This window comes from Megalops cyprinoides, chromosome 18, assembly GCF_013368585.1.
Source record: "Megalops cyprinoides isolate fMegCyp1 chromosome 18, fMegCyp1.pri, whole genome shotgun sequence".
Classification (NCBI taxonomy): Eukaryota; Metazoa; Chordata; class Actinopteri; order Elopiformes; family Megalopidae; genus Megalops; species Megalops cyprinoides.
This window is the reverse complement of record NC_050600.1, coordinates 27,228,181-27,255,418: the sequence shown is the minus strand read 5'-3', so window position 1 is coordinate 27,255,418 and position 27,238 is coordinate 27,228,181. Positions and strand designations below refer to the sequence as shown.

The 27,238-nt window shown below is 42.0% G+C and overlaps 2 protein-coding genes across 2 annotated transcripts; one reads left to right on the top strand and one right to left on the bottom strand.

The window, feature by feature from the left end:
* Nucleotides 1-1,099: 1,099 nt before the first annotated feature.
* On the bottom strand, nucleotides 1,100-6,328 carry LOC118793442 (uncharacterized protein FAM241A-like). Its single transcript, XM_036551624.1, has 2 exons — nucleotides 6,120-6,328; nucleotides 1,100-2,869 (listed from the first exon to the last, which is right to left on the bottom strand). Exons 1-2 carry the CDS (start codon nucleotides 6,255-6,257, stop codon nucleotides 2,618-2,620), a joined length of 390 nt encoding a protein of 129 aa, XP_036407517.1. The 5' UTR covers nucleotides 6,258-6,328; the 3' UTR covers nucleotides 1,100-2,617.
* Nucleotides 6,329-10,245: 3,917 nt separating this feature from the next.
* On the top strand, nucleotides 10,246-22,963 carry LOC118793715 (leucine-rich repeat, immunoglobulin-like domain and transmembrane domain-containing protein 3). Its single transcript, XM_036551969.1, has 4 exons — nucleotides 10,246-10,361; nucleotides 11,545-12,011; nucleotides 20,072-20,377; nucleotides 21,897-22,963. The coding sequence occupies exons 1-4, from the start codon at nucleotides 10,246-10,248 to the stop codon at nucleotides 22,961-22,963; spliced, it is 1,956 nt and encodes a 651-aa protein (XP_036407862.1).
* Nucleotides 22,964-27,238: the final 4,275 nt, after the last annotated feature.

The window sequence follows — 27,238 nt, the reverse complement described above, 5'->3', positions numbered from 1 at the left end:
CTGTCCCATTGGCCTGTCCAAGGCTGTGGTCACCAATAGTAATCCACACAACACAGAGGGGTGACAGTCTCAACACAAAAGAGTCTATGCACAGACCCTTTCACTGACACGTTTCCATCACCCACAGCAAAAACGTTTCAAACCGAGAACCAAATCACAACTGGCAAGTCCAGCTCAAAACGCCAGTAATTGTTTCTGACATGCAGCCATTGTTTCTTCCACAATACTGTCAATATCCCAGTATACAACAGTGTTAAAAGGAGGGAATGCCAAACAGATTGAAGTGTCTGTAGTCATGGACATAACCAGGGTTTGAAAAATAGTGAGGCCTGGTGGGGGTGTGGGGGGGTGGGGTTCTGGGTGCGGGGGGTGCGGTTAGGTTTTGTCAAAATTACACATATTAAACATTACATACATAGAAAGGGACCTGTTGCTATTTACAAGAAACACATTTTATTTGTGTTTTAATTGTAAGGTACACCATCTGAACTGGACTGTACTGAATAACCTATCATGTCAGTTTTGTATTTGGGGATTGCCCCCTCCCAACCCCACATAATAAATCGTAAGAACATTATCTAGAGCATCAAAATACATAGGTCTACAGTATGAAGCATGAAAATTAAGCTAAGGTCATTGGTAACCTTAGCTAGCTATAAAAATAAATGAAAAATGCTTGAGAGTAATACCATTACAAGCTAATATCATTATACACTTATATTCATTTCCAAATTTGGCTTTGAAATGTTTTGTAGGCTTACTATTATTGATGCCGTTGCCTGCATAAGCTGTTTTTTAATCAATGGTGTTGTCTGAAACGTTAGCTAGCCTACTAATATGAAAGAAATAGCCTAGCCTTCATCATGGCCAGAGTATGCATATTTAACACGTTTCATAAAATTTCCTTTACTCCAGACGCTGTACCAGGTTACTGTTTTGAACATTCCTTACAGATAATGGCATAACCATCATTGCTTTGTCTTACCAAATGGTATGCTGCCAGTTCACACACAAGCCACCTGCTGCTGCCAACGTGTGTAAATTCCAATTGCTGCTGTCAGTGGAAGTGCTGATGATGCAAGGGGTTGCGCTCGCCCCCTTTCTCACAACTCTCACACACAGCGGACACTAAATAACAATTTTAAACTGAATTAAGCGTGCACTCATCTTGGAGAAGAAGTTCTCAACCACAGATTTTTTTTATCCAGTTGTATTTAGCTTCAAATTTTATTTTTAGCTCAAAAAAATTACCAAGGTCCGGACCTTGGTGACCTCATAGCTGGCTACGGGCATTTCTGTAGTCCTGGCACACATTTTAGGTTGAACCTAGTTTTATCTCATTTGCATGACGAGGATCTACTTTTGAGGACAGCTGGAGTGTTGTGTGTCTTTTTCAGATTAACATCTTAGTGCCACTATGAAAACACTGTGAACTTCAGCTACACTTTCAGTGGAGGCCTTCCATGCTCTCACATCCCCCAGCATTGCTAACCATATAACCAGATTCAGATATTTTGATATTGAAGTCATGTTTGCACACATAATTTACTAGATTTTATTCTCAAATCTGTAAATAAATTTCCCTTTGAACAAATTCCAGCATTACCTCTTACAGTTTTTATATACAAAAAGTGACATCTGGATGGCAATCCGGTGTATTTTGGCAAGGATGTTTTCAAAAACTAAAATCAATTAGTGTTCTCTTCTGCCTGCCCAGTATTTATACAGCAAAATCATTAAAGCACCACTGCTTCTCATACAGGCTATACATAAACTCAGAGAGGTTTTAAGACAGTTAACTCTAACAGCCAACTTAAATCTCAGCAATGAAACACTCTGATACTCATTTTTTAAAAGCTACATTCATGGGTTTAAATTGAGAACAAATGACATGATGCCCTCTATTGTCATACCACTTTCTACTGGCAGAATACATTCTATTTCTACAGGCCATCTGCTCATAAAAATTCTGAAGTATCCCTTGGAAATCTTGTGTCTCTTCATTTCTTCATGTCTTATGGCTTGACTAGGAGACTTACAACACTAAATGCAGAGACACTTTTGTGGGGTTTGGCAGAAAAGCAAACCCAGGGAATGTATCTGAGCATATGATGCATTTAAGTCAAGGCCACTTGAACATCCAGCTAAATGCTTTCCTAAGGGACTCATTTCTAGCTATGTCTTCTGGAGTACATACATCTAAACTGAAGAGAGACACTGAATGGTAACTGTTGGATGAACTGCTGATCATTTTTCATAAAACAGTCCTGGGTGCCCTTTGACCTGTGTTGAGGAAACAACAGTCTGGATTGGAAATTTAAAAAATAAGCAAATATATTTTCACAAAGAATCTCTGTGGTTATATATGTATGTATTTTAAGGTAATAATTCTTCAATTACTATCTAACAACTCACCCATCCCCCTGACCCAACAATGGTCATGTTTAAATTTATCAAATTCCTGCTTAATGCAGTTATATAACCCAGCTCCCTGAAGGCATCCACCTATTACTGGGGTAATACAGCCAAATGAGCGTAGGCATGAAATTACAGTGCATGACAGGTAGAATTTTCTCCTCTTCCTTCATACCTTAAACTGAGCCCAGGGCATGGCCCATCACTTTTGAATGAAAATGATGACGATGCACACCACTCCCACAAGCCCCAGAGCCTGAATACCCAGAAACCCCAGCATGGCCCAGAAGAAGAGGATCAACACTGGCTCCACCACCCTCTCCCCAAAATACATCTGCCAGAAGCCCATATTGCGAAGATATTTGTTCAGCTCTCCAAACAGTGTCCCCAGCTTCTCACAGTCGTCAACAATGCGTGGCGGTGGCTGCAAGGTAGGGTCCTTTGTCTGCTCCCCCTGGCAAAACAATAAAAGCCAGAGGTCACTTTAGCCCACTGATACCATTTTACAGGCCTTTTTCCTGCACAATTGGCAGCATGATTTTGTGAATGAAGCAACACAATTTATATAATTTAAAAAGTTCTGTTTTCTTATTTCAGTTAATGTATTACAGTACCTCAGTTTGCCCCTAGCTATTTGATGGACATGTATTCTACACAGAATAGTTTTTGTGTAAGTATGCTAGTACTTAACTGTAAGGTAAGCGATGAAAATAAAACTAACTTCTGGCTCCTCTTTGACAGAGCATGTGGTAGAGAGAAAACCTGGTTATTATTTAATGCCAAGCTAACATAAACAATAATATGCATTCTCTTCCAACAAGTCTATACAAGGACTATTTCTCTGCATGTGAAAAGTGACAAGACAACTGAAATCTGACAGGATCTTAATACTTTTTGGTTTCCATCACAAAAATGAACTCACACTTAAAATCATCTATACAGACAATAAATACATAAACCTAATTTCCTATATACATGTTTTTTATTTTTTTTATTCAGAAGGTTTCAGAATCTCATTTTTTGTGCTATTTGTCCGCATTGGTATTAGAACTTTCATGGGTAGCAAGCAGCTCCTGCTAGGCAGTCTGTCAACTAACCAACCAAGCAACCTTAGATTTGGAAAGCCTGCCACATTTTCTTGCTTGGATGATTGTACATTTCATATACAGCCTGTAACCCCAGGCCATTTCATTTTAACAAAAATGCTACTGCTAGGCTATTCTTCATCTCAAAAACATGTCCATGTCACATCTCTTCTTTGTACCCCTATTGGCCTGGCCTCCTTCCTACCTCCAATCCACCATCAGCCCCTACAGACCTACAATGAGCTCTCTGCTCAGCAGACTCTGGTTAGTTTGGTTGTTGCTCCCCTCTATGGCTGCACATCTCAACCTCACCTTTTCCCTCAGTAACCATTCAATATTATGATGAACTATCTCTAATGGTTACAATTCCACAATCACCCACCATCTTTTGATGCCAATCAAAAAAGACCTATTCAAACCTCAGTTCCCAAAATTTGGACCTGTCATCAAACATCTGGTGAGTCAATCCCTTAATAAATTATGATAGGCTCAAGGGAAACATCTAGCCATCATAATGAAATTTCAATGTTGTTTCAGATACTCATTAACTACAGTGGTGTTGCATATTATTATTATTAGAATGTTACTATTTCTAAATATCAGCTGCTCGGGTTCCAATGTGCTATCATTAGTAGGTCTATCTTAACACCAGCCTGGCTGCCTTAATGTACGTCAGATTACACTTACTGGTCAGTATCACTTATATACTGTTAAATCCAACACAAATGGTCTTTGTAGCGCTGAAATGTCACTGTGGTGGTTAGCTTGTTTAACAGCTGAATTATACTGAAAAGCTATTCCATATCAAATCACCCAGTTTGAGAAAAAATTTTTTTGTTTTTTTTTTTTTTTTTTTTTTTTTTTTTTTCCCGGGTCATCCTTTCAGATTCCCCTGAAAAAAATCACAGGTGCTCCTATATGAAACTTATGGAGAAATCCCAAATATTAAGTCTGTAGCTCTAATAGTTTTGAAACTACAGCCCTTTGAAATTTTTATTAATATTATGCATTTTGCCGAACGAGCCTTTCAGTCCAACTTCCGACATTCATAGCTCCTTTGATATGGCATGTACAGCTTTGAAACTTTGTGACTAGGGCTGACTTTTTCTGTAGAGTTGTAATGTAATCAGATCAGGTGTATCTTATGTACTTTTCCTCCTACAAGACTCTGAAAATGGCCAAAAATTCAAAATGTAGCAAATTGACACCCCTTTGAGAGCTTCTCACTCAAACAGTATGCTGGATAAAGCACTCAGATTTTTTTTTCCTGTGATTTATGACATATTAGGCTATGTGTATGCAGTGACCATATTTATTACTGTTATAAGAGTGTCAGAATAATTTTTTGAAATGTGCTCTATTTTCAAATTTCCTCAAAATTGCCTATTTTCATGTCCTCATTTGACCATGGCAGTTAACTATCATTTTCATATTTTTACCATGCATTCTTATATATCTGAAGATGACCTGTCAAAAATTCCATGTTGTTGCTGAGATTCCTTCTGGAGTTTTGATTTTTTTAAAGAATGAGCTGTCATGCTCTTGTTGCCGTACAAATTCAACCAAAACACAAATACTACATAGTTCACAGTTTCAGTTTCATAGACTTATTTCAATAAGAGGAACATACTACCCCTTCATAAATTTATTCAAAATAGTGAAAATAAACAACATTTTTTTTTTCAAGTTAAGCAATTTTATTGTCAAAAACATGCCAAAGAATTATCACCAGTAATGGACAAATAATCACAGCAAGAACCTTTGCTTCTCAAGACATGAACAATCATTTTAAATAGTATTCAGATTCACAGTGACAGTAGTCAATACTATTAGAGATACAGACCTAATATTTGGAATGTGTCCACAAGTTTGGTATAGGAGCACCTGTGAATTTTTTCAGGGGAATCTGAGAGGGTGACCTGGGACCCTCTGGGTGACTTGATATGGAATGACCCTGAACTGTAATCATTTTACTGCTGCCCTGGAGTAGCAGGCCCAATACTGATTGTGTACTGTTCTATCAGAGCGCACAAAGATATACAGGGACATACAGTGGTACATAATGGACTATAAAGCTACACAAAGGTGAGTCACTGACTATAATATTGTGCCCTATGCTGTGCTGGTCTACCAGTCCCAGGTACATGCTAGCTACTGGGAAGTGATATACTGGACATTTCTCTTACAAAATTGCACAGAACAACTATCACAATTTTAAAATTTTTATATTTGCTGTTTTACATGACATCTGTGAAAAGTGTTTCACGTGTACAGTTTATTAATCTTGGTAATCTGTTTTAATTTGCAAAATAGTTTACTGCATCTAGATTTAACCAGCGTTATTCCTGAAAGCAAACAGGCTTCTGTATTGCACCAGAACCTGTGAGCGTTTCTTGAGTAGCCAAATCGCTTGGCGCAGGTCCCACGACACTGCGAAGAAAATATTAAGATTATGTCATTAATTAGCAAACTCGTTAAATCGATATAATTAAATAGACTACACTATGTTAAACACTGAGTCATTAACGCGCGTCATTTTACTTTAATACATTTTACGTGTTAGAAACGGCTCGTTTCTAATGACAGCACTGAGAGACTGACACAAACCTGCATACTCACCTGTTCCATTCGACGTGAATAATGCACTGCATAATGCGAGTGATACCTTCTCCGACTACTAGTTTCCCAGTCTTCAAAATCACGTCGATGCAAACCCAGTCTGTTGCTGACATTCGTGGACACGGTAGAGGACGTCATATTAATTATTCACTGCCCGTGAACTGTTGTGTGTTTCAAAGGGTTCTCCGTGTTCGGACCTCAAGGTTTAAAGTACAAAAAATGACAGGCATTGCTTCCGGACTACATGCTCGCACAATTCTGTCCAGTCTAAACAGACGTCACTAAGGGGAGGGGCGCATACTCCGAATGTTAAAATGAAACCATTGATTGGAGTATAGAGCAAGCAGTGACAGAATCAATTAGAGTCCGCTCACCTTCCTGGTTTTGTTAAGAAGTTCCGGTTGTTGCCGAAGCACTGTATGCGGAATAAAGGGTTTTGGGTGAACAGAAGTTTCGAATTAAATCAGAGAATATCTTGTTAATGTAGAGAATCTTTGGTGCAACCGTGCAGGTGGTGAATGCATAAATACAATATGTCGATTATCGCTGAACAGTAGTTACTACTCCTGTTAGGTAGTTTTCTAAGTTATAAACCTCGACAGGTAATCAGTGATTCAGAAAGGAACAAATTCAAGAAGGCAAGCATTACTCTCATACACCCTAAACTGAACAGAAAAGCTTAAACGAGTGGGGAAAGTCATACAACTTCTTTCTAAGCATGAATTCTTTTTAACATGACATACAAAATATACAGGATACAGTGCCGTCACGATTATTTCAGATATAATTGCGTAGATGTCCGTTCTTTATTTAATTTTTGATTATTTACTGATGAATATCTATAAGAGGTTAATTATTTTGGTAATTTCCACCACATTCGTGTATAACACATTTGGATACAGGCGGATTCAAGCGAATACAAGCGCTCTAGGTAGGCTAGTATTGCTTTTGAGCAGCAGATGGCGCATCTTCCCTTAGCCTAGGTGAAGTGCGCTCCCAGCTTCGAGGAAGCCCGTGTGCTGATTAATAACAAAATTGTTTGAGACGTGGGTAGAATCAGGCCCGGCGCTATGGGAGTGCTTAGCGGTTAGGCATTGGACCCCCAGATGGACCTCAGCAAACCCCCAGTTGTCTCCACATATTCCGATATCTACATAGTATTTATTACGTTTTTTATTTGAAAAATATGACACCCCCCGTGGGTGCAATTACACCCCTCTGTATTTTCTTCTGGCGCCAGGTCTGGGTAGAATTGGAACCAGTATCTAGGGTTCAGATGTTTTTGCTTGTTTAAATACGTGCACAAACAGGAGGGAGGGGGGATGCAGGTTGAAAAAAGTAAATTGTTATCTGTCCCTGCAATTATTTTCCTTAGCAGCCCTGTATTGGAATCACTTATTGGTTACTTTGTGCCTGTATCACTGTGACAACCACTGTACTCATGCAGGAATACTGGGGTTTTGTGAATGCAATCTGCTATGATGCCTCATAATCTTCTGATACACTCACATTCCAACAGCAACTATTTTACACACTGCAAGTTGCCCAGAGTACAATAGTGAGTTGAAGACTTCATTAATATCATCCAAGGAACCTGCGGGTAGCTGATGAGTCAGGGTGCCTGGGAGACGAGCAACCCCTGCCAACATATATACAACCGTACCCTCGGTGGAACAAAGCCAATTCATCAGTTTGGGCTCCCAGTCAATGTTCGCTAATGACATGGCTGAGATTTCACTGGTTTCAAGCCCTAAATTCATTTTAAGACAGAAAAATATCACTAATACCCTACGCAAACAACAATGGGCAATTTTGTAAGCCAACATCTGGTTACCATGCATTGCTATCAAAGAAAGTACTGTATTCTCATGTATATAGAGCGATCTAGTTAAGTACTTGCTATAATTAGTTGGCTATTTTAACCAGATAACTAATATGTCACAGTGCAGTTAGATAAATCACCAGCTATGTATTATAGCTGAGTACCAATTTGTTCTAACCGGTCTACAGGTGTTGATCAGACTCCTGTGTGCACTCATAGAAAGACAGCTAGTCACATGTTTTGATCACAGCTGATGAGGATCCAAGAGGTAGGCCTTGCTTGTATCTTATTTCGCAGGGTGTGTCACTGAATGGAGAATGTTGACCCATCTCTCTCCAGTCTTACAGAGTGCCCCCCCCCCCCCCCCCTTGCCTCGGAGTGATAAATCACACCCTAGACTACATCTTGCACCCACATGTCACTGAGTTCTGTCACGCAATTCACAACCAAGTACAGTAACATAGCAGCCCAGGCAGAAAGGAACATGGCAGCATGTCAACACTGCTGGCTATACCTAAATGTGTACATTAAATACCTGATCCTAGAACAGTTGAGTCAAGCCTAAACTTTATCCTTACCACAGGGTGGAAAAGCTGAAAATGATCCCAGGTCAGTGAATGGGAGGCTCCAATTATCATGACAGGGTGGAGAAGCCTCTGATCTCAGGTCTGTGTAGCAGAGCTGAACCTGTCTTCTGAACCTGTTGCTCCACAGTGTGGAGCAACCTCTGATCCCAAGTCAGTTAAAAGTGAACTGAATCTGTAATGATAGGTGGATGTGTATTTATGCGTATACATGTGTATGTGTGTTCTATGTGTGTGTGTGTATGTATGCATGTGTGTGTGTGCTGTTACAGCTACAACCCTCTAAACAACAATAACCCAAGGGTTACCCCTTAGCTGTAACATAGTAAATACAGAATGAGGCAGCAAAAAAAAAAAAAAGAACAAAACAGAGTTGAGCATAGAGGTTATCACCACTGGCATTGCTTTATTTTGCATTCTTACAGTGTTAGTGGTGTGGTTGAGCAGCAAAAAAAGAAAAATAAAGAAAGGAAGGAACCCAGGCCTCTCCATAATGGGAAGACAGATATAAAGTTCCTCCACCTATCTATGCATAGACTAAAACAAAACAAACTAAAAGAAACACCTGAAAAAAACCCACTTGCCAGCCTTGACAGCCTTGAAGTGCACCTCGCTACTTGCCGGCATATGCCATCCGACCGCTGCAGCTTATCCAGAACGCAGCAACCTGATTGACGTTCAACCTCCCCAAGCAGGCCCATGACACCACTCTTGGAGTCCCTTCACTGGCTACCAGTTGCAGCAAGGATCAAGTTCAAGACCTTGCTACTAACCTTTAAGGGACTTAATGGATCAGCCCCCCAATACATACAGGACATGATCAAGGCCTACAAACCAGTAAGAATGCTGCACTCTGCTACCTTGGGTCAGTTCTGGCTCCACACTGGTAGAATGAGCTTCCTGCCTAGATTTGTACAACAGGCTCCCTAGGCGCCTTCAGGAGAAAGCTGAAAACTCACCTTTTCAAGCTATATCTCTAGTCTACCTTTTTCTCTATCTATCTCTTTCCATCCTATCTATCCTTATTTTCTATAAAAAAAGAAAAACAAAAAGTACTCTACACTAGTTTAGCATTTGACTCAGTATCTTACTGACTTCTTGTAATACTTCATGATAACTAGCATAGTGATGCGCTTATTTGGAAGTCGTTCTGGGTAAAAGTGTCTGCTAAATGATGTAATGTAATGTAATGTTAACAGTACCAGTGCATTACAGAACGTTTTTAAAAGTACTGTGACAGCTGGCATGTTGATTGGCCTGGAGCAGAGCTGGAGCTGAATGGAGCTGTCATCCTCTACATCACTGGTTCTAACATTCACCCACTGAATGTGCATGTGCTTATAATCAAGTCAAAGGACAGGACAGGTAAAGAAAAGCAACATAACAGTGTGTTTGCATGCATATGTATATGAGTATGCATGTGTGTGTGTGTGTGCATGTATATGTGTGAATACATGTAGGGAGGGGTGTCACATGATCAGACACTGGCTGCTTAGCGTGCAGCAGTGTTAATTTGACCTTAGTCCCCTCAATCCCCAGCTAAGCTGCCTAGGATCTCTCCCTGTCCCAATGGCTGGACATGCTTGAGCATTCTTGTTTGCATTGTTGGAATATCTGAACATCAACCCTTTTTCCTCCTGCTTCACAATGACAGAGCTTCCCTGTGTGTCGTGAGCAGCCGCAGTTGGTTTTAGGGACAATTGCACCCGCGGCGTCCAACATGCATGGTCTTCTCTACGCACTGCTGCTGCTCTGCTGTTTCAGTGTGGCGCACGCCTTCTGCCCATCCCAATGCACATGCACATACCATGGAAAGGCTGACGGCACAGGGACCAGGTATTTCTGCTTTTATCAAAGGTTTTCTGTACATTTGTCTGGAGCTTTTATGGTAACTATCAGTGTGTATTTCTACATTCATACATCTATCTGCAAAGGGCACATCAGTTGATGGTGGGTCATTGACATGCATATGTGATATTCCCAACTAAGCACTTTCCCAGTGGGTCTTTGTCAAATAGTTCTCCAGGAAACTTTAAATTATGCATGTTCACCAATCATATATTATATTTGTATTTTGTTTCTGAAAGACATCTGTGGGTGGCTTTTAATTCCAAGTTTGTATGAATCAGTAGGATTTCATCTGAGCAGTTCATGTATGAATTGTATGGAAAATGGTAACAGTATCAGACATGACAGGTGAAGTGAGATGGGTAGTCTAATAGCCTTACATGTGCTTGTGTGGTAGATGCATAATGCAAAGAATGTGTTGCAGATTTTCAGTAGGTGCATAATTTGTGCAGCTGTTGCGGGTGTTGATTAGACAGTAGTGCATGCAGACTGCTGGGCACTAAGCTCAGAAACACAAAGGACAAACGGGCCTCTCTGCTTAGTGGGATTTGAAATTCTCCCGAGGACTACAAATCCTGTAGTGATCCAGCCATGCAGTCTATACAAAGGGATTGAGGATGAGCTACTGCCCAGCCCAGGCTCTTACAGTGATTTGGATCAAGAGCCAGTGTCAGTTATTCATTTCTGGAACAAAAATGTCTCATCATCAGTCTAAACAGACGGGAAAGCACATACCAACCACATATCAGTTACACCTCCATCAAATATCAGTCAAGTTTTAACCGCCTGTCAGTCACACATCCATCTCATATGAATTACATATATATGTCATATATCTTTCTATCTGTTGATTCCATGTCTGAAATGAATCTGATGTTAAGCCCATGATTGGCTGAATTGCAGTTATAGGGAGTTTGCATTCCCTGTTCAGTGATGAAGGCCTACTCTGAGCGCATTCAAAATGACTAAGATCTCCAATCTGCAATCTCTCAGCTGCAATCTAGAAAAGAAATTCACGCAGTAAAAAAACTGTGCATGAGATGGTGAGCTAGAGAAAGATTTGTTTTCCAAACCAGGAATTTCTGATATTGGATTGATTTTGCTACAGGATACCACATCAGTTAGGCACACTGTACATCGCTCTCTCTTCCATCCCCCTCCACCCCGACAGATCTGTGCTGTGCAACGATGCAGACACGGCCGACGTCCCGCTGAATGTCCCGGTGGACACAGTCAAGCTTCGAGTGGAGAAGACAGCGATCCGCCGGATCCCAGCTGAGGCCTTCTACTACCTGGTGGACCTACGGTACCTGTGGGTGACCTACAATGCCGTGGTGAGCATGGACAGCAGGAGCTTGTACAACCTGAAGAGCTTGCATGAGCTGCGCCTGGACGGGAACCTGCTGACCAGCTTTCCCTGGGAGTCACTGCGGGAGACCCCTGCACTGCGCACGCTCGACCTGCACAACAACCGCCTCTCCATTGTGCCTGTCGAGGCCGCCCGCTACCTGCTCAACATCACATACCTGGACCTCTCCAGCAACAAGCTGACCTCGTTGCCCTCTGACCTCATGGACATCTGGCCACCCTTCTCTGGCCTTGTCAGGGCCAACAACTCCTCCACCAAAGTGGTGTTAGGTATGTGGGGTGGGGCATGGCGCTGTGGGGTGGGGCCACAAGTGGAGTTGGGTGGAGTGGTGCAATGTGGGGTGTAGTGGGGTGGAACAGAGTGTGGTGTAGTGGGGTGGAACAGGGTGGGGTGTAGTGCGGTAGAGCAGGATGGGGTGGTGTGGGGTGGAACAGGGTGGGGTGTAGTGCGGTAGAGCAGGATGGGGTGGTGTGGGGTGGAACAGGGTGGGGTGTAGTGTGGTGGAACAGGATGGTGTGGTGTGGGGTGGTGCAGCGTGGAGTGTAGTGGGGTGGAGCAGGGTGGGGTGTTGTGGGGTGGAGAAAGGTGGAGTGGTGCAGGGCTGGGTGAGGTGGGGGTGTGCTGTCATAGTAATTCTGGCTGCTTCCTGGAAACTGGTTGGTCACATGTATGTGCTTTGCAGGCCTCTCTAGCAGGCTTGTTTTTTTTGCAGTAGGACAAATAATATGGCCTACTGATTGTTCCATTTTGCATGTCAGTTCATATGATTAGACCTGTTTAACTCTGCATACTGTTTAATAATGTCAGTACATTGTTTTTATCAAGGTTGCCAGGTTGGGTGTCAAATGACACTCACTGGAAAAAAGAAAGAAAATGTCAGCCAATGACAACAGACATTTTTGAGCATTTTCAGCAAAAATCCTTAAAATTTCCTTTGCAACACCAAGGTTTATATATTTGTGTTCTAATTTTTTAATTATTCATTTACATAATCAACAACAGCAACACTTGACAGATACTGCACCTTGGTTGGAATCATTTGAGTCATCCACACCAAGTAAAATCACCTACATATTGTGGCAAAACATTTTGTCATCCTTTGAAGTAGTAATGCAGTGAGAGATGGTTATATAGCTGGAAACTATCAGACCTAACTGTAGAGGGGTTCCATTGAATGATGTTTTAAAAGCCTGAGAACTGGGACAACAAAAACTGTTGTGGTCAGGTAATGACAGTTTGGCCAATGGGTGTGGCAGCCGTCTGTAAGCATGGATTTATATGTAGAATCTACATAATTTACCCACAGCTGATACAGTCGAAATACATGTAAGCATACATGAGGATGTTCAAGAGAAAAAATTATTTAACCACTTTGCTACCACAGCCCTAACAAACAGTTCTCATATGATATGTTTGCAAGGTCACAAAATCTGGGAGATGGTTTCCACCTGTGTGCACTTGCAAGTCAGTCCTCTCAGGTATATAAAGACTTTCAAATTGCAATTCACATAGTGATCTGACAAAGGAAAAACAAGTCACAATAGCAGTACAGAGAGGGAAGAGGTACTGAATAGGTACTCACTTCACTGTGGAGCCCATCTTTCAGAAGTGAATCATAGTATCCAGACCTCACCAACCAGATCAGTCCACCCAACCCACCCTTACTCTGCCAGTTGGGCCACTGGGAAAGCGGGACACAGGATGCTTCAGGATGTCACTCTGACACCAGCAATGAATTATGAATGCAAAATGAAATGATGTATGGATGGGTGACATTAAGCCATTACTTAAAAAAAAAGATATCTTAAATCACCTGTGGAGTGCAAAGAGGCATGCAGATGATCCCGTGAATGAATGGGAAGATGAGATAAAATCTGAACTTTGAATTAAATTGATGAGGCTTCCATTGTGGAGGCAGCATTGCAGAATGTAGATGCTTTCACCAGCAGATGTGGGGAAGCTTGTCAGGAAGCTTGTCAGACCCTGTTAGAAGCAGCTAAGAATGCTAATCTCAAACTGGGGAGATTGATGTCTTGACTGTATTGATGTCTTACAGTAGAGTGGTCCTGAACTGAATCCAATAGAAAATGTATGACATTATGTTATTGCAGTCCATTGGCAACCCCAACAAGCTGATCTAAACTGGAGGAAGTTTCCCTTGAAGGACAAACAAAACTTTCCCCAAACCCACTGTGCAAAGCAAATGACTCCTACCCAAAAGGGATTCAGCAATATCAGACGAAAAGGCACCTGTTAAAGACTGCTAATTAATTTTTGGTGACTTACACATACCTCACCCTTCATTTCATTCACTCGTCTCTTTGCTAAGGGTCAGGGAATCATTTTCACTTTATCTCAGATTGGCTTTTGAGGTTTTTTCTGTTTTTGATACCCTCTAGAAAACCTCTATCAGGTACTTTGAGACAAAGTGGTTGTAAAATGTGCTATACTGAATAAATTTTGTTGAAATCAGTAATTGCTGCAAAAGGTGCTTTCTCTACTTTCACTAAATACTGTCTCAGGGGACAGAATACTTGCATTACTTGCAATGCAACCAGTTAAATAATCTTGCATTTGCAAGTTTTGCACATATTAAAGCTTTTCCTCGTATAATGGTGCTCAGGTGAAGCACAACTGAAGTACGCTTTTTGAGAAAAGGTTATTATGAATAAGTGTTAATAATTATGGTTATTATGAATAATTATTAATAATTATGAATGGTACATCATAAATAATCCATTAAAATGTAGTCGAATGAGCTCCCCGCACAAGCAGGACAGCTGAGTCACTGTCCATCTTCTGCAGACTGACAGCTCATGAGTTCAGAATTCATCGATGTTAAGATAACCCCAATGTCTGAACATTCATATTGTATCCATACAATATATTTAGAAAGTAAAAGCAAAATAGCATCAAACTCCCTCTTGCACCTACTATGCCACTTAGCAGAAAGCTACATATTGTGTAATGACTCCTACTGTTGGTTGCAATATTGATGATTTGGCATTGTCTCTGCTCTAAGCCTAACCATTTTGTATGCGCTCTGGCTAAGAGCATCTGCTAAATGACAAAATGTAAAGGTAAAGGTGCCAATAATAGTGGGGTTGAATACTTTTGCAGAGCCCTGTATATTCAGCATCCAGCGCACAGGGTGAATTAGTACCCCTCGCAAAACAGTGGCATGGAGAGATGCAGCCCCACTGTTTGGAGATTATTGGGATATTTCTGGCCCGGCCTGGTAATCCCCTGAGGAAAAGCTGGCACATCTGAAGGAGATCCAGGATTAGGTATCCAACCAACAGCAGGCTGAATGTGCGTGCTCCTTTCGAGTAGGAAGACAGAACCATTCTGCATGCACTCCTGCCTATGGGGCCAGTCACTCTGTGTGCTGTTGGCTGTGGCATGACCCTGCCCTGCCCAGTCTCCCTGTCTATGCTGTGCTAAGAATTTGGCATGGCCATGTTCCACCAGGTCTCTCTGTACTAGGCATTGGTATGACTGTACTCCACCCGTCTCACCCTCTGTGGCAGTTACTATGCACTGGCACCAACTTCAAGTGGTTAGCTACATGTAGTCATATGATAGTGAATCATCAAGTTGATCCAAAAATATACTGTCAATACCCATATCATAAGAGAGGGAAAACCTCAATTGGTTCTCACTTAGCATTATTCAAAAGCAATAGATGGATCTAGGCTCATGGATCTATATGTGTGTGTGTGTGTGTGTGTGTGTGTGTGTGTGTGTGTGTGTGTGTGTGTGTGTGTGTAGGTAACCCTGCTTGTGCAATACATGCTGTGTGTAAGGCAGGCCCATGTTCCTGTCCCTGGATCAGAGCATCTAATCAACATGAAATATCATCAAAGGCTTACAGCAAGAGAACAATTAGCTAGTTGAGTTAAAAGTCAATGGGAGGCTCAGTGTCTGTGGTTTTCCCAAGAATCCCAGCAGAATAATCCTGTTAATGGAGTGTCCATGGGATGTACTTTAGAGTAGTCCAGGAGTATTATATTGTTAGAAACTTTAAGGGGTGGCTGATGTGTGATAAATTTCATTTAATATAATGGCATGCGTTGTCTATCCTTGTCACTGACAGTGATGCAGGATTCCAGCCTTGATTTTCAAAAGGAAGAGAGTCTCATGATCAGAGGAAGCAAAACAACTCAATCATATAATGATGTGCAAATACATTTTGCAGTTACATCATGTCTAGCTCTATAAGAGACCCAAATCGAACTTCCCCAATTCCCGATAAATGCATTTGCCATCTCAGGAACTTATCTAATAGTCATGAGCACAGAAAAACCTGATCCATACAACTGGGGGAAGAAGGGGGACTTTATTTAAATGTACATTTATTCTTCTTTCTCATGTATTCATATATTGATTTAATTCTGAGCATATTTGGTAGATGCCCAAACCAGGACTTTTCCAGGGTGTTAGCAGATACATGCAATGAAGCCAAAGCCTGTCAGGCTCCAAGGATGTGTATCTGGAGCTTAAAGAAGTCCCTGCAGTTTCCTGCAACAGTCTGAGATGCACCTCCCAAATTTTGCTGTGCTCTCTTGAGTGGCCCCTCTTACCTAAACTCTGTTGTGCTGCACTGAGGGGTTACACTAGATTACATGGATTTAGCAGATGCTCTTCTCCAGAGCAACTTGTATCACAATAGAACATATCCTTTCAGTTTAAATGAGCAACAGTGTCAGACCAGGCTAACAACACTCCCAGACCAGTGAGTGTGAGTATAACACTATTCAAGCCCTACCACAAGTTAACTTGTGCACTCAGGCAGAAGCCAAGTATGCTATGGTACAATAGTCCCTAGAACAGAGAATCAAAATGCATCACAATATTACACAAAATAAATGTCAAATACTAGAGGTAACAAGTATTAGGGGGCAGGGATTGAAGTAGGACTGAGTTGCAGTTTGAAGAGGTAGGTCTTCAGTCTGCATCGGAAGATGACCAGTGATTCTGTTGTCCTGACCTCAATGGGGAGTTCATTCCACCACTGAGGGACCAATACAGACAGGGATCGTGTCTGAAAAGAGCGACCCCATCGGGTCGGGACAGTCAGTTGCCCTGTAGATCCAGAGCACAGCAATGTTGAGGGAACACAGAGTTTGAGGAGCGGTCGTAGGTATGAAGGGGCTGTCCCATTCACTGTCCTGTATGCCAGCACCAAGGTTTTGAATTTGATGCGAGCGAAACCAGTGAAGGAAACCAGTGAAGTGAGGCGAGGAGAGCAGTAACTTGACTATGTTGACTAAGGAGATTGTAGACAAGTCATGCAGCTGCATTCTGGATTAGTTGTAGAGGTTTGATTGCACAGACAGGAAGGCAAGCAAATAGGGAGTTAGAGTAGCCCAGGCATGAGAAGACCAGGGCCTGAATTAGGAGTTGTGTAGAGTACATAATGAGATAGGGTCAGATCCTTCAGATGTTGTACAAGAAGAATTTGCAGGCCCGACTCACTGCTGCCACCCGAGAGGAGGAGGACAGCTGGCTATCATGCATTACACCAAGGATTTTGACAGTGCTATTGGTGGTATGGCTTGTAGAGTCTAGGATGAGGGAGAGTCCTTGAAACGGGGAGGGCTTGGATGGGAAGAAAACCACCTCAGTTCCCCTTACCTAAACATTGTAGCACAGCGCTGAGGGCTTCCCCTTACCCAAACTCTGCTGTGCTGCGCTGAGGGCTTCCCCTTACCCAAACTCTGCTGTGCTGCGCTGAGGGGCTCCCCTTACCCAAACTCTGCTGTGCTGCACTGAGGGGTCGCCTTTACCTAAATGCTGCAACACTGCTCTCAGGGGTTCCCCTGGAATACATGCTTTTAATCCTGTCTGCAGCACTTTCCTGGCAGTAGAGTGATTATGCTACACAGATAGCCAAAGCAGGCCAGATCTTTACCTGGCCACAGGGGGACTTTTGGCTAGATGCAGTCTTGATTGTTTGTACCCAGATTCTCTCACTGACAGATGTATGTGGGACTTGTGCAGATGTAGATCTTGTTGATTTGCCTCAAGGGCATAAGCTGTTCATTATTGTGTTCCCGGATGGCAATGGCATAAAGCACCCTGCCAGGTTCTGCTGCAGGGCGGTGATGAGGAAGCAGATAACTCCTTTTTCAGGGAACAGACTGGGCTATATGTTTTGAGACAATTACAATGAAAACAGCTGAAAACCACATTTGCAAAACCCCTATCTATGATTATGATCTGCTCTGCTCTGACCTGCACATAGTGTCATTACATTAAGATGCATTCAGATTTTCACCAACACTACCAGAACCAAGGTTACCCCAAACTTTACTCACCAGATGTAAACGGCTATATTCAGAAAAGAGACATCTTAATACAAGCAGCCCTGCTTCATGAAGATCTGATTTGTGCTTATCACATTTACAAAAACACTGCTATAGTTTTATGACATAATATCATATGATGAAAGAGGCTGGGGTTGAAAATGAGTGAAAAAGTCTGAAAACACAACAATGTTTCCCATTGAGATGTTTGTTTACATGTTTTCTTTTGTCTTTATTTTCATTTTTAGTTTTTTTAGTCTTTAGCTTGTAGTGTTTGTTCAGAGAACTAGTGAGAAGAAGATGAACACTTTCTTGCTTTTCCCTATCTGTGTGTAGCCTCCTTCATCCTGTTGTGTAAATTGATACCTCTCTGAAGACTGTGTCATTAGCCATTCCAGATTCCATGTCACACCAGTCCTATCACTATGCTGAATATTAATATAGTACTTCATATATACAGAATATTAACATATAGAAATATTTGTCCAAAACCAATAACTTAAAATGTCTGCCCCATATTTATACAGCCTTTTTGTAAATGATAATAATAATAATAAAAATATTTTAATCCCATTTTTGAGAACAGAAAATATGATTCAGTTCCTGACAGTGTACGATGGTGTATTGCAGGAATCCATTGTGCCATAAAAGTGGGACTGCCCGTATGGGTCCATTGTTTATGAGGTCCATGAAGCTCTATATCAGACCAAGAACAGGCACACAGATTTGAGATTTTTTCACTCATGTGAAGCTGAACATGTCTCCCATACTTCAACGTTGAGTACTTTCATGTTGAGATCTTTCAAATTATTTCTGTTTCAGGTGGTATCAATAAATAACCAACGAATCTGTATTGGTTATCGGAAACATTTAATTTGTGAAATCAGGGGTGTGAGTATGACATGCAGAGATACAGGTGATAAGGGGATCATTGAGTCTTCATCGGAATTAGCACTTTAGTCTTCGTGGGCATTATTACAGTCTTATTATCCATTTGTACAGCTGGATATTTACTGTGGAAAATGTGGGTAAAGTACCTTGCCCAAGGGTAGAACAGCAGTTCCTCCACGGGGAGTTTAACCAGCAACCTTTTGGTTATGAGCCAAGCACCTTACGCCACACTGCAGCGCCACTAGCACAACTTAAGTCTTTATGGGTGGCAGCACAACTTGAGTCTTTATGGGTTTTAGCACAACTTCAGTCTTCATGGGTATTAGGACAACTTGAGTCTTAATGGGCATTAGCATGACTTTGGACATTCATCTCATATAAGGTTGTTGCCCCCCCCCCCCCCCCCCCCCCCCCCATGGATGCAGTGATGAGATGGACAGGTTGGGTGTAAAATCTTCAGTGATTAAGCAACCCATATAAACTCCAGTTACCCTGAGGTGTTGTCATGGTAGCGCTCTAAGTCATATTGCTGACCTGCATTGCTAACATGAGCCATGTTTGCAAGTGCACTTTAGATCTGCAGCAAACACTGCTATAAACACTCCAGGAGCAGAAGGCCAAACAGCAACCTGTCCTGGTTCTGGGGTACCACAGCCTTGTTGGCTTCTTCAGTAGTTTAGTGCTAAACTTGGATCACTAGCTTTAGAGAAATTGTTGCTCATACATTTCAAGGTCCAGAGTTAGTCTTGAATGAGCTTTATTGGTATGACAGATAACAGATCTGTGGTGAGAATGACATACAGAAAATGAACAAGGCATGGTGCATATAGTGTGACTCTTCTCAAAAAACTGCCTTCTGCTGATGCAGCACTCAAAAAAACAACTGCATTCATGGTTTAAGAAATAAGCCTCAGTAGTTGAGAGTTTTTCTTCCATTAAATGACTCTGGAAGGAGGAGATACACAGTAAGACCGCTTCTTTCTCTTCTCCTCCTCTCTCCCTTTTCCCCTTAATCCCTCTCCTGTTCTGTGCATCACCTTCTCCTCCCCTCTGATTCTCCACCTTTTGAACTGTCTATCTCTCCTTCTTTTTCTACCTCCCCCCTTTCTCCCTCCCTTCTACACCCCCAGGTCTTCAAGATAACCCCTGGATCTGTGACTGCCAGATCTCAAAGCTGGTGGAGCTCTCTAAGATGGTGAACATGCCTGTGGCACTGTTGGATCCTGTCCTGGTATGCAGTGGGCCGGAGAACCTGGTGGGTGTGGCCTTCCAGCGGGCAGAGCTGGACCAATGCATCAAGCCATCTGTGATGACTTCAGCTACTAAGATCACTTCTCCATTGGGCAGCAATGTGCTCATGCGCTGCGATACCACTGGCTATCCTACGCCAACCCTCCTATGGACCAGGCGTAACGGCTTGCCAGTCACCAACACAGGTAATACAGTGCAGAATGGGAAGGACTGGGTGCTGTTAGTGGTAATGCAGAGGCATAGCGTGCAGCATAGTGGTATTGAGCAGGGCTCGTAACCCAACAGTTGCTGATTCGAATCCCCATCAGGGCACTGGTGTTGTACCCTTGGGCAAGGTACTTAACCCACATTTGCCTCAATAACTATCCAGGTGAATAAATGGATAAAATTGTAACCTATGTAAGTTGCTCTGGATAAGAATGTCTGCTAAATGGCAATAATGCAATAATGTAATCCTAATGCAGAATAACTAGAACTGTGGAAGAGCAATCGAATGCTAAGGCATAACAATAAGAAGTGGGGGCCGTTAAAACTAATCAGAATAGTAAGGACTGGGAAGAGACAACTAATGCTAATGCAGAATGATTAGAAATATGGTGGTACCACTAATGCTAACGCAGAATGAGAAATAATGGAGAAATGCTGCTAATGCTGATGTAGAATAACAAGTAATGGGGTGAGGCTGCTAATGCATAGCAAAATAATAAACAATGTGGAGGTGTTGCTAAGATATGTTAATATTAGATCCTCTGAATCACAAGCACCAACCAATGGTGGGTTTATAGTAGCAGATTATGTGCTCTATATCCTGGCCTGTCCTCAGCAGAAGGGCCACAGGAATGCCTTTGTCATATGAGTTGGAATACTTTGGCTCTCTCTTAGGCATGTGCAGCAGGGTTTTTGTAAATGTATATTGTAAAACTGTATATTTACATTTATTTCTGTAAATATCAAACATTTATGTCTTACAAATTATGCAATAATTACTTAAGATATATGCAAGGAGGTGCATATGCAAGAGCTTGATATAACAACAATGAGCCTCGTCATTTACATTGAATAAGTTTTGTATGCAATAGCTGGCACTAAAATCTGGGCATTTCTTTCAGAAAAGCATATGTTTAAGGACAAAACAAGCCAGTCAGCCACACTGGGCTTGTTATTCTGTCCATTCTGCCTATAGTCTGGAGTGCATTATTACTGTGTCAGGCCTGGTCTCATACACTCTGCTTCCACTACGAATCTTGATAAATGGTTCCATGCATTTTTAACTCTCTGAATGAAACAAATGATTCCTAGTATCACAATGAAATTTACTTTTAACTAATTTCCACCTATGTCTCCTTGTTATGATAATGAAACACATCTTAAAATAGTCACTTTCTTCAGAAATTTGCAGACCTCAATCAGATCTTGACTTACTTCCATTTTAACACTAAAGAGACTGAATGTCTTGAATCTCTCTTCACAGATTAAATGCTTGATACTAGCTTGTTTTTTGTTTTTCTGGTATGTTGTAATGGAAAGACTGTCCTGTGAAATTTTCAATATTCTGGTCTGGAAGAAGAAAGGTATAATGCCAATGACCACAAGCAAATGACAAAGCCAGATTATTGGAATTCCAAATAAGCAAAACATGATATACTAAATGATCAAAGGCACGCTAAGTCTCACATTCTCTCCTTTCTCTCTCCTGTACACCAGTTGTTCAGGAGTCTCCAGGAGAGGGCATGCGGTGGTCCATCCTCAGCCTGAATGGGATCTTGTATAAGGACACTGGGGAGTACCGCTGCAGGGCCAAGAATGTGGCGGGCACATCAGAGGCCTCCATCACCTTGGCTGTGGCGGGCATGACCACTACTGTGCTCCCAACCAGTGGCGAGACAGGAACCACTAGCCAGGTCACGACTGAGCCTTTGCCAGGGACCAGCGTCACTACCACTGCTGCGGTCACAGTGCCCACCACGCCCACCACGCCCACCGTCACTCTAGGGGCCACACAGCTAACACTGGCTGCTGACAGGAAACTGCCATTTCCCATCAGCCAGCAGAGGGTGCTGCCCCTGGGGAACCAGACGAACCAAGGGCAGAAGGCAAGCGCCAACAAGAGGCCTCCACCAGATGTGAAGAGTGGGCGACCGGTCAACACTACATCATCCAATGACCAGAAACCGACCATCAAAGACATCCAGGTAGCAGAGGAGACTACCGACAGCGTTCTGCTGCTTTGGAAAACCGATGGGATCGAGGGCAATGTGCCGCTGATCGTGGTGTACTCTCCATATGAAGAGAAGGACAAGCAGACCATTACCACAGAGGTGGGAAAAGGCCAGGTAGTCGTGGAGGGCCTGAAGCCCAATACAAAATACATGGCTTGCCTCATTGCCAAAGGCTCCCAGGCTCGCCGGGACCAGTGCATCACCTTTTTCACCCTGGAGGAGGATAGCGAGGACGAGAACCAGCTGCTCATGATAGCAAGTGGAATCGCGTGTGCCCTGGCTTTGCCCATCATCGCCCTCCTCCTCTACAAGATCTTGAACCTTTGCTGCAAGAAGGAGAGGAGCCTGGGGGAGGAGGAGCTCTCTAAGGAGACTTACGTGAAATTTGAGACACTGACCCTGAAGCAGAGGACTGCGGGTGAACAAGCTAATGAGCTGTGGGCCCGGCGGGAGACACAGGAGTCAGAAAGAATGCTTTTGTGCTCCAGGTCCAGCATTGACTCTCAGGTTACCTACAAGAGTGATGGTTCCAGATCGGAGTTTCTGTGCTAGTCTCAGGGTAGCCACTACTCCACAGTCAAACAGGAACACAGTTCCAGACTGGAGTTGCTGTGCAAGCCCCAGGGTAGCCACTACTCCACAGTCAAGCAGGAACACAGTTCCAGATGGGAGTTATTGTACTAGCCCCAGGGTGGGCACTGCTCCAGAAAGTTAAGCCGGAACACTCAGTTTCAGATTGGAGGTTCAGAGTCATTATGTGGTCCTTAGAGATGGTGTAAGGGCAGTGTGGCCCAGTGGTGAGTGAGCCAAGCTTGAATCCCATGGGATGCAGGCAGAATGGGCAGGTGGGTCTGTTACCAGAAATGCTTCAGTAAATATCCACTTTTATGGATGTGTTTTAAGACTTTCAACTGAAAAAAAATTACCAGTCTTCCCAGTATAAAACAAGGACTAGAAGATTCTCACAGACCAATGAGAAAGAACATTGTGTCTAACACTTTTCACCTGCCTCTTTATGATAATTTATACTTGACCTCAATAATTTATTTTCCTGCTGTAATTACACACAAGTAGAGGGTATGCGCATTAGAATGAAATTACAGGCGTGTATGCCAGACCTTGATCTCATGATCATTACAAGAAGTAAAAGTATCTTGCTCGTACAGATGGGCCTGTATTACAGCATATTTTGTACCAACCTATAAAGTGTGTTTCTGAAAAATTATCACACATATGTGTGGAGTGCTGAAGAGGCAGCAATTACAATGAGTAGTATTTAAAATTTATATTATAATATTTTTTTAGATATTTATTTTATATAATATTAATATTATTAGAACTAGCTTGTCATATAGATTTTTAAATATTTAGGTTGCACATTTGGGATAAATAATGACTAATAATTACAGGAAAACAATATAAAACATTAATTGGACATGAAAAATGCCTGTTAGACTTGGCAGTCTATTCAGTCTGGGTAACCAGACAACATTGAGCTTGGAGATAATCATTGCCTTATGGGATAATTTTTGTCATATTACATTTTGTCATCACCTTATTTGTTCATATTAGGGAGAAGAGCACTGCAACTCAGATTATGTTTCAGGAGTGCATATGTATAAATTATATATATATATATATAGTGCTCAGTCTAAAATATTGTGCATCTAAAATATATTTAAAGTGTAATACCTGGAGGTGGACAGTGGTGTTTCAAAATAAATACCAAAACCTTTGGTGCAAAGGAGGAACATGGCATTTGAAGGGCATGCCTTACATTTTTATGTCAAACATGTACGAATAATCCTTTTTCAGATGTAGATAAATTATTAATCAATTAATTTAATGATTAATCAAGTGATTAAAGATAATGTCTCGCATACACACACACATATATATATATAGGCCCATATGTGTATATAAAGATAGAATTTTTTGCTGTTTGTTTCCTTTCTTCTTTTGTAAATAACTGTGAATAATGCTTCTTTGCCTTCAGTGTGGCTAACACAGAATAATCAAATGTTATAAACCAGCAAAGCAACACAGCTTCATCCCATAATATCATTCACAGCCGCCAACATGGAGAATACCCTCCGTTATAAATAACCTTGTGTGGGTTTGAGTGACACTTCTTACTCTTAAACTAGCTAAAGTTCCCTTGCTGATTTTCTAATCAGATTATTAGGCCTTTCTTCCTGAAGACAAACAAGGCTATTGCCATCATCTACATGGATATCCAGGCTCCGTGTCTGCAACATCGAGTGGCTGTTGGACCTGTCCCAGCCATAGGCTCCTGTTTGTATTTCTAAAGCAAATGAGAACTTTGATTACCATAGGGTGGTAGGGAGGCACAGCTCCTAAGCAGCAGCAGGGGGTTCGAAGCTGGGAAGTCACTGCTGTGTTTGCTGCACTGCTTTCAGCATTTTGGCTGAAAATGTCTATTTCTATTGTTGCTGTTTTCTCTGGAGAGGAGAACAGTCTGGTGATGCCTTTTGGTTTATCAAGAGACTTTCAAGCAATTTCAACTTTAACTTTTCATCAGTGTAAGATGAATTTTCACCTTGATGTAGTTTTATGCACATTTGAACTCATGGTCAAGATGTTCCATGTTGTAATATTTGTACATTTGTGAAGATACCATAATATTGTCTGAGAGCTTTTGATAATTGAATGTTCAGTACCGTGTGTACTATTAGCCTATTCATTCTTGTTTACGTGTGTTATTGTATATATGAGACATGACTTCTCAGACTTGTGTTGTTGATTAAATCATTGTTTTTACGAATTCTATGTTTTCGTTCATGTATTGAAAAGCTTTAATCACTTTGTACATTTAACAGCTGAACAATTTTTGAAGACTAGGTGCTCCCAGCTTTCCCATCCCTTGTGAAAAAAGTAGCATACATTGAGATGTAGAAACAGTGAGACATGTATTTGTAATGCATTTTAAAATACAACATGTATTTAAATATATGTTGAATAATATGTTGAAAAACAGATGTCTATTATTTGACACTATTCATTTTTCATGAGGGTTCCTGCAGTGGAAAGTGAAGAGAGGGGTTCGGGTTCAGGGTAGTAACTGAATAAGGTCAGATTCTCTTGGCAGGGTGCGTCTATGCTGATGTGATATATGTGGCCAGATAATCCGCAAAGCTCTGTTTCTCCAGCAGACTGAGTTATGGTGAATTATTCCCCCACCCCTCATGTCAACAGATGTGCTGCTCTGTCCTGCAACACACAAATTCATGGACATAGTCTGGACCCAGCTGTGTTTCTCAGTGCTGCTCACAGAGCATGGCTACACCACCAACATGTCTCTTGACTCAACCATTAGTGGTTGAAGTTTCTCTAGGAGGCATCCAGCTCTTAAAAGGACTACGTGCATACACTATCTACAACAGACAATCAGGAGGAACGTGTATGGCTGGATGTTACAAACATTTATAAATTTGCAGTTTGTAAGTGTGTAGGACAATGTATTAAGCATTTATAGATCTGCTGGTTGTGGACCATTAAATTGTTTTGGAACTACTATATTCAACAAAACCTTTTCCTTAGGTCCAATTTCAAAAATGCATTGACAGTGGCTTTGATTTAATTTGAAGGTATAATCACTTCCATAGAGAGTTTACCAGCTACTTTTCACAAGAATGGTCCACTTGGCAATGCTTCACTGGTGATGTGATAGTTCTCTTGGTCCCAGCAGAGGCAACCCAGTGGTTTATGATGGTCAGTTTCTCAGGTGACTCAGTCAGTGTGTTTATCCTGCAGTTGTAACAGTGTGAGTGTGTTTATTCTGCAATGTCTAACAGTGTGAGTTTGTTATGTGCAGTATGTGAGAATGTTATCCTGGTATGCGTGACCAAGAGTAGAGCAATGAGTCATGCCTCACTGTGGAGGGCAACAGGATGATCGTCAACTGTTCCCATGGATACAGCAAGCCCCCCGGCCCCCTCCTCCAATGGCCCTGCTAGCCTCCCCACCTGTTGCATCTTCATGATGCATCTGGACTGTTGGACAAACAGAGATCTCACTGCCCTGGAACAGAAGCATAAAGATCCCATTGGCCTGGGACAGAGGCACAGAGATCCCATTGGCCTGGGACAGAGGCACAGAGATCCCATTGGCCTGGGACAGAGGCATAGAGATCCCATTGCCCTGGGGCAGAGGCATAAAGATCTCATGAGTCTAGCACAGAAGTACAGAGATCCCATTGCCCTGGGACAGAGGCTGGTCGGCCTAGTTCTGTGAGGTGGGGAGGGGGTGGGGTGTTGATCTACATGCTGGTCCTCGTAACCATGTGTAAAAACAAACCCACTCCCCCCACTCAGTCATGTGCTCACCTGCTTTGCACTATCTAGTAGTGAATCCTGACGACCGTGCAGTTTGTATGGTGGGTTTGTGTGGAGAACATGGCAAATACACTGAAAATGCGAACTGTCACAGTTAAATAGCTTTATGAGTCTGGCCAAAAGCTCCTTATGTTGAGGTCACAAATTTGGCAGCTACTGTATGAATGCAGATTGCCTTTTCTTGGAAAAATGACACTGCAAGTAACTCTGATCTTACTGTTCTCATATGCTTTTCTGTGCAAGTCACATAATATGATAATCACAATAACCATAATGTATTCAGCCAGTTATTATATCCAAAAGACCTTGATATTGTTCTGAATTAACTGCTGATAGATCCTTAAAGCACGCTAGTAACACATGACAAAGCTTTGGGAAAGAGATGGAGAGGAAGGCCTTGCCAGCCTGACTGCATCTCTCCTGCTCATGCTATTGAATTCCCCCTCTCTCTCCCTACCTTTACCCCCCTCTT

Bases quoted from the DNA above. Each gene is read 5' to 3' on its own strand.
- LOC118793442 (XM_036551624.1), bottom strand. From the start codon at position 6,257: ATGACGTCCTCTACCGTGTCCACGAATGTCAGCAACAGACTGGGTTTG. The intron at 2,870-6,119 runs GTGAGTATGCAG...TTGTTTTGCCAG, and splicing joins ATTCACGTCGAATGGAACAG to GGGGAGCAGACAAAGGACCC.
- LOC118793715 (XM_036551969.1), top strand. From the start codon at position 10,246: ATGCATGGTCTTCTCTACGCACTGCTGCTGCTCTGCTGTTTCAGTGTG. The intron at 10,362-11,544 runs GTATTTCTGCTT...CCACCCCGACAG, and splicing joins GCTGACGGCACAGGGACCAG to ATCTGTGCTGTGCAACGATG. The intron at 12,012-20,071 runs GTATGTGGGGTG...CTACACCCCCAG, and splicing joins CTCCACCAAAGTGGTGTTAG to GTCTTCAAGATAACCCCTGG.